General features: G+C 29.0%; 1 protein-coding gene across 2 annotated transcripts; it reads left to right on the top strand.

The window, feature by feature from the left end:
- Positions 1-108: 108 nt before the first annotated feature.
- LOC141529531 (uncharacterized) lies at positions 109-8308 on the top strand. Of its 2 annotated transcripts, XM_074246129.1 has the most exons (7): positions 109-246; positions 384-589; positions 688-887; positions 3562-4018; positions 4302-4570; positions 5441-5996; positions 7590-8308. In XM_074246129.1, the coding sequence occupies exons 3-7, from the start codon at positions 768-770 to the stop codon at positions 8009-8011; spliced, it is 1824 nt and encodes a 607-aa protein (XP_074102230.1). In that variant the 5' UTR covers positions 109-246; positions 384-589; positions 688-767; the 3' UTR covers positions 8012-8308. The 2 variants fall into 2 exon arrangements, with proteins under 2 accessions (XP_074102230.1, XP_074102220.1); XM_074246119.1 differs by having other exon boundaries at positions 384-887.
- The last annotated feature ends 55 nt before the right edge of the window (positions 8309-8363 follow it).

Below are 8363 nucleotides of genomic sequence, written 5' to 3'. Positions count from 1 at the left end.
TTTGGACTCCCTGCGGAGCAGCGAATGGGAAAATTCAAAAGTAAATGGTTCTGACGGCGTCCATGACGCGATTACTGCCACGTTGGCAGCGTTCCTAAGTGTGGGTAAGCTATTTAGTCATTTGCGTTTTTGTGTCTATCCTGAATTGCTCCAAATAAAATGCAGCCCGTGTAAATTCCTAAAAAAGAGTTTTTAATTTTTAGTTAATAATATTTGTTTACAAATATTTACTATTGACAGAAGCAAGTAAGTGTCGTAAGTCTATATCAGCAGTGACTATGCAAAACAAATAGACTGAATGTGTAATTTTATTGTAATTTTAATTTAATGTGCAGCTGTAATTGATAAAATTCTTATAAATGTATTGGATTTATTTATTGCAGTTACTTAGAGAGGATTAAGTGCAAGGTATGAAGGTACTGAAATGAGAATGACCAAAAGACTTGCAACTTGGTACAAATATTGGGTTTATACCTGGCGAGAGTGAGAAAAACCCGAAACCGGTTGGTGTTCTTTATTACTCGGGTGGGGCGACAAACGCCTTCAAACCGTCGGCTTTTCTACTCGGGCCTGCAGTCATTCTTACCAAGTTCGATTACATATTTAATATATAAAATTAAATGTTCAATATTTTTGGAAAATCAGTGATTGTATTTATGAAATTGTTATATTTTATTTACTAATTAGGACACTGACAGAACTCCAGTGTGTCCAGTGTGGTATTTTTGACAGTTTTATTGGTTTATTGTTTATCTTAAATTATAAATATGTCAACGGCTCCGGACTTGAGCCTCCTCGACTATTACTTAGATCGAGAGGAACCATTGATGAAAAGTGGATTCAAGGAGGAATTAATAATGGATTCTGACTACACTCCGGCACTCACAGTAAGAAATTTTACATTTTTCTAAAAATGTTTTGTTAATAAAATTCTGTTTCATTTTTAGCTGACTGTACCGTTAGTTTTTATTACGTACCGTTATTCTATAGAATTCGCCGGGAAATTATTTTTATTAAATTATTTACATCTAATTCAAGCATTTTATTTATTTAACATGGATCTTTTATTTATTTATTTATTTATGATGAAAAAATATTGTTCAAGTTAAAAAAAAAAAACTTTTGGAGTACTTTCGCGAAAATAATTATAAATACTCAAGTCGAAGTTAAATTTTATAACTCAGCTATTCTTGTATAATCTTTTGCCCTCATTTTAACTATAGAATGCTGAATGCTCAATGTAATGATACTTTTTCCTTGAATTTTAAATAACATATGGCACAAACCGCATGCGTCTGCAAATGTTAATTCACCAAGCTAATTTTTTGTTAACTTTTTAACTTATTTTTATGTCGCTATTCTATTATTAGCTTGCTGTATTAATATTATATAAATTTAAAAGCCTATAAGTCAAGTCTGGAATTATTTTTGTCGATTTACCGGTTTTTAATTTTTACTTTACAATCTGGATTATATTTTTCATTTGGAGTTTTTTATAACATATGGAACAACACGTGCTGGTACATGCATGGAGCCATTTTGAATCGTGTTGAGATATTTTTAAAACTTTGATAGTATTTATTTAACAAATATTCATTTACATAAACATTTATCTGTTATCTTATGACTCACAATACAATTAAAAATACGCGCATATTCTTCTTTTTTTTTATTATTTCGTTCATTTTAAACAAATTTAAAAAATTTTTTTTCACTCTAAAAATTAAAAAATTTATTTCTCATTTTAAATTTTAATCAAAGAATTTTTTTTCCAACTGATTTATTTATAGGATTAGGGAGTCGGTATATTAAACCAATGAGCCGGTCTACTAGGAAAAAAAAAAAACCTGTTTCTTCTAAGGGTCTATAAATTCTAGAGAAAAAATCTTTTCCGCGATCATTGACATCAGGAAAATAAAAATCACTTGAAACTCAAATATAAAATAGAAAGAAAAAGTCATTACTGCGTTAATTTTATTGTAACTTTTTTAAAATATGGAACATCATTAAACAGCATAGTAAATCGTTGACGAAATAGATAAGATAGTACTATCATTACATACACTGTCGCAGTTATTGTATATGTTTTCTACCTGAACTCATTGTGATGACGGGACTTTCAAAATTTAATTATTAGTTATTAAAGATGACATCAATCTATATCTGTGTATTTTTAGATTTTCTCTAAAAGAAAGTTTTTAATGTCAATATATTTTAAAACTAAATTGATAATTATTATTACTGTATTATATTTTGTATATACATGAAGACTTATCTCATAAGTTTTTTAGAATCTTCATGATTTCATAGTTACTAAACATGTTGACTTGAAACTTTGACCTTAACTCAGCGTCTTTTAAACTACTTATCATTTTTTATACAATTTTTTTAATCCTAAAAATAGCAAAAAAATTTTAATTTATTAGAAAAAATTTTTAACGGGTACAACTACGTTAAAAATTTTTGTGTTAAATATTTAACATTTTTGTGTGTAAATTTAACATTTATTGTGTTAAATTAACTCAAAAAAGTATTAATATTTAACATAAAATTTTTTTTACTGTGTGAGCCTAAAAAAAGGCGATTTTTGAGAATTAAAAAAAAAACGAATATATCAATTGTTTTGAAATTTAAAAAGTATATTTACGCATATTTTGAAAATACACAGTAAAATTTTTAAAGAAAAAAATTTAATATTTTTCGAGTTACACGCGATCTCCGACGGCGCTAAAAAAAAAGTCCTCCACTGCTGGTGTGATTCCAGCCTTCTCCGTCGATGAAACGTAAAAAAAAAAATCTTCGTTAAACTAGAAGATATTGTCCGTAAGATGACCCACGATCGAAAAAAAATATCAAAAATTGACGAAATGGCGGCGTTTAAAAAAAAAAAAAAAGTTGAGTTTCACCCAAAATTTTGGTCGTTTTTGGCCTGCCCAAATTCGAAACTGGAGAATCATTGTATGAAGAACTCTGTACAGAACATGCAGAAAAAATTTGGTAGTGATCGGATTATTTGTCTCCGAGTAATAACTCCAGAAAATTCGAAAAACGCATTTAGAGATAAAATGATCTTATTCTGACCGTCGAGCGGCTTCTCTTTGAATGGCTGTAACTCTAAAATAATTTTAGATATCGATTTAAAATTTTAGTATCTTGTTTTCAAAGGTATAACGTACCGAAATATAAAAAAAAATGGATTTTTTAAAAATTTCAGACTAGTTGTGTCTCTTAAAAACTAAAAAATAACCAGATCTCCTTTAATTTCATATTTTATTTGGTTAAATATAAAAAAATATATCTGCTTCTTTATATAAAGTACAAAATATGTTATTATTAAAATATTTGAGTAAAAATTAAAGAGTGCATGTAAATAATTTCTTAAGAACTTCTTTCTAAATATATATAATGTAAACATTACAATATATAAATAGTTTGTAAAAATAAAAAAATTAATGAGCGTGAATTAAATGTAGCATACACTTGCTAACATTTAGAATTAAAAAAAAAGTCGATAAATTTTTTTTTAGATAAATTTATTAATTGAAAAAAACAAAATTCCAGACAGAAGAATGGTCGACGCAGCAGGAAGATATCTTCGACATGTTAAAACTGGAAAATCCATTCAATCTAATGGAAAGCGACATTGAAGCAATGCCCTCATCCTCATCGGACAGTGGGTTATCGAGCGCGTTGTCGCTGTCCTGCGAGCAACAGCTGAGCCCTCTGCTCCCTATAGAAGACCATCTCGAGCTGAGCGACGACAATCAAAACAGCCCGCAAAATTTCACAGATTTTCAGTACCTCGGCAGTCCCAATGACTCTGTTGGCAGTTTCACCGGCGACAGTCCCGTCAGGTCTGTAATGAGCTCGAACGTTGGCTCTCCGGGCACAGATATTGCCGAGGAAATAGATTTCGAGTCGAATTACATCACAGCTGTAGATCCAAACATCGTCGAAGGTTCTATCGAATCCCCAGTCCACTTGATTAAACAAGAGTCTCGGCCTGTTATTGAATTCAGTAAGTTTTATTCTAGTGTTATTAATTGCTGATAAAGAATTTTATTAGTATTATTATTTAAAATTTATTGAGCAAATCGTTGAAAGTGTGTCAAATGCGTCATCTTTATTTAACAACTTATTACTTTGCATTCTGACGCAATCTTCTATTCTCTTAACTTATTAATCATTTCTCCGCTTTGTTCAATTATTGTTTCAAATACTTTATTGATTTTTTTTTTTCATTTTCATAGATTTAATTTTGTCTGTGAAATAATTTTTAATTTTTTAAATTATATTTGCAGATTCATCACCTAAACAGCCGGTTAAAAAACAAGAGACAACCTTAAATCTACGCAGTATCACATGCAACGGTAAAAGAAGTATTAGACAGGTAATACGTGTAACACCTGTTATTTCCGGTAATCCACGGTCGATACTACTACCCGTTACACTCAAGGATATTAAGGATATTAAGGATGTCCGGAAAATAAAAATAATAAATACCACTCAGACTAGAAATTTAAAAAGTTTCAGGCTTAATTCTAACAACGTCATCAGCAAGGCTATTCCTGTAAGTTAAATATTATTTTAATAGAAAGTTTAATGCCCTTCTAATTTAATAATTTAATAATAACAGATATAATTAATAATTATTTATTTATTTATATCATTCAGTAATTTTACATTTTTTTTATCAATTACAATAAATTAAAAAAATAATTTAATATTCTAATTGTTAAATAAAAAAAAAAATAATTATGGTTAAAAATAAAAAATAAAATTATTGAAAAAAAAAAATCATCAAAATTAGATTTAAAAAATTGTAATATATGAAAATTAAATAAATATCTCAGGAAATGCCCAAATACAGCTCCTGTTAAAAGCAGAACTCAAGGTTCCGATTTTAAAAAGTTCTCCACGAAAATTGAATTTTTTGTATAGATATAAATATATAAATTATATGAAAAATTGATGTGGGTACTCAAATAAAAGGTCTTGATGAGTGTAACATCGGGATGAGCTTCTATCTTTAAAAATGTCAATAGCTTACCAGATATAGGGTCATTTTTTAACTATGTATCTAGAGATAGAGCATTTTCAAATGCAGCTTAAATACTTATCATTATAAATTGACTATTTGTGAGAATGATATGAAACCTTGAAAAGGTATAAATTCAATTCAAGACTTTTCCAACGATACCAAATTTAACCATAAAAACCCATTTTATCATATAAATCCACTGGCCACAAAATTTTGCTCATTCTCTTAATAATATCGATAATAAGAAATAAAATCCATCAGAAAACTTGTAGAGAAAATTTTTTATTCTGTCATAATAATTGTTATTTATTTTAAAAGGGATTTAATTTTCTATAAAATGATAATTATTACTTATAATTAATTATATAGTATGTTGAAGTAAATTATTATAATTTTCAGGTAAACATAAAGCAAGAAGATTCTCTGAGCGAAAAAAGTAGCGTTCAATCAGGCGATGAAGTGTCTGAGACAGAGTTCATGTACCCACCATTAGGACTGAATGCCGAAGAAAAACGTCTATTGCAGAAGGAAGGTATATCATTACCCACCCACCATCCGCTGACGAAAAACGAGGAACGTGAGTTGAAGCGCATTCGACGCAAGATACGCAACAAAATATCAGCACAGGACTCACGCAAGAGGAAAAAGGAGTACGTCGACAGCCTGGAAGATCGCGTGAAGCAGGACGCCGAGGCTAAAATGAACCTGTCGAAGCGCATAAAAGTTCTGGAGTCTACTGTGGAAACCCAGGCTGGACAGATAAAGAGCCAAGCGGGACAGATTAAACGCCTGCTAGCAATCATACAGAATCGCAACAAAAATGCACAACCAGCCACTTGTCTGATGGTTTTATTACTCTCATTAGCTCTGGTAGCTGTTCCCAATTTGCGGCCGCATTCAAACAACTCCAACGAGTTGAGAAAACCAGATCAGCCTGAAAAAGTTCCACTTGCTGGTAAATTTATTTTTTTTTTATTTTTAATCATTTCAAACAATAGAAAAATCTACATATATTTTAAGTATCTGTCGCTAACTGTATCAGCATACGTGTATCGACTAGTACTGTATTTCGTACAGGTCGCAATGGGACATTGAACTCTCAGAGAATTGTGAAAGGCTTACAAATCTCTCTTGTCTTTTACTTCTTCCTCTTCTTTCTCTTATTTACTTTTTTTAGTTTTATTTTCGGTTAAGAGTACAGTGTGGGCTTAAATCTTCTACTGTTCCCAGTTGTACTTTTACTTACTTAAATTCGTACGTATCAAATGCAAATACAGACGATAAATATTATTCCAGTTATATAACTATATATATATTTTTTTTATTTAGTTAATACGTAAATTATTATTTTTAGTTTTATTTTATTGTAATAGAAATTTTTACTTAAATTTTTAAAATAACTTTTTTTTTTTTTTAAATAAATTACATTGTATATTTATTGAACCTTTGGCTATATATACAAATTACAATAGTATTTACTCGTATTACAATTTATTTATTTACACATCGTCTTTTAATTTAATTTCACCTTTCTACTAATGACAAATATGATACAAAAAAAATATAATTTTTGCATGTAAACTAGAAAAATTTATCAAGTATCAAAAATTGATAGTGATGAGTAAAATACTAGTTATAACTAGGGCATCAGTAATGTAATAATATGTATGTATGACAATGGAACACAACCCGTATATTATATTACTTTCAGATCGATATAGTAAATAAAAGTCCCTCAACTACTTTCTATCACATAGAGCGACCCCGTGAAAGGCCGGAGCTTCTCTTTAAACATATTATTTATCATCATATTCTTGACCTCAATAATTATCTTGTCCACATATGTTTTTTTTCAAAAGCCATATTCAATTGAAAATAAATATTTAAACTGAAAAAAGTTTCTCCAGTAGATAAAACTAAAAAAAATAAGTTAAAATATTAAATGAATTTTGGTAAATATTTACAAGTGAGGTAGTAAACCATTTTAATTTTTTTTTTTTTTTTTGAAAAATACATAAAAAAATGAATAATTAAAAAAAAAAAAGTTGATTATCACGATTTTAACAAATTTTCAAAGAAATTTATAAATCTTTTAGAAAATTGTGATATTTTTTTTTTTTTTAAATGTACTTTTCAAAAAATGTACATTGAAAATATAAAAAAAAAAAGATAAAATAGAAATTTTATCCAAAAACATGAAATCTAAAATTTTTTCCAAATTTTGAATTCAAAAAAGTTATCAAAAAAATTTTTTTTCACAACATTTTTTATCTTAAATCAGAAAAAAAATTGAAAATGTTAATTTTTCGCCTTGTTATGGACCAAAATGAAGATGACCCCACTTGTAAATAATGACCTTATTTTTCTAATAAAAAAAGAATTTTTCTATGAACGCAATAAAATAGAATTATATCTGACTGGTTAAGTAACAATTGAATTACCTTCTTAAGTCTTCTTCACGTAACCCTCTAGTCTAAAAATAAAGAGTAGCATTTAATATATATTTATATTTAACCAGTAATCACTAATGAAATAAATTGTGGTCTAGGTCGTTCGAGAAGCCTGCTTTTTACAAAGCAATTAGTTGAAGAAGAGTTCCAACAGTACAGCGAGGAGCTGCTCCAGGAAGTTGAGAGTCTTCTAGACCATGACTACAGTCCAATCCAAGTCTCGCTCTACAAACCTTCGCGCTACGACGCGGACCAGAAATCAAACAACAACAACAAACTGTTCTCGGCAGCAGACGCAGGCGGTATGTTCCCGAGAAAATCCGAGTTTGGAGACGTTAAGTTGAGCAAAAAGTACATTGAGCCACCTCTGGATGACGTATGGCCGCCCCCCAAGCCCGACGCTGTTCAGACAGTTAAAGTCCTGGACAAGCTCGAGGCAATTACCAATGAATTGAAAATAAATATCTCAAATACTGATGGAACCAGAACGGTTGTTCTTAATGTTCCCAAGGAATTATAAGATTAATTATTAATTAATTTTCATCTTATCAATTATGGTTATTTTTAGTTAATAGTATTTGAGATATTTTATTTTTAATTTGTATTTGTCATTATTTTTTTTACTTCTACATGCTTTTCAAATTTTTCATATATTTTTTTGCAAACATGAAAATAACTATATCTGTTTTTTTTCTTTTTTGAGAATTTATCTGAATAATTCGCGTGCTTAGAAGTAAAAGGGCGTATAGCTAAAGGTTAATAGGGATTTGTACTGAAAGAGCGTATAAAAATTTTTTTTTTGCCATTTGATTTGAAATTGTCTGAAACGTAAAAATCTGTGAAACAAAAAGTTGGTCTATTTTCAACAATTT

This window comes from Cotesia typhae, unplaced genomic scaffold (genome assembly GCF_013202065.1).
Source record: "Cotesia typhae breed Kobodo isofemale line unplaced genomic scaffold, CoteBio_Ctyphae contig_119, whole genome shotgun sequence".
Taxonomy (NCBI): Eukaryota; Metazoa; Arthropoda; class Insecta; order Hymenoptera; family Braconidae; genus Cotesia; species Cotesia typhae.
Note: the sequence above shows the minus strand (reverse complement) of the source record. Positions and strands in the feature narration are given on the sequence as shown.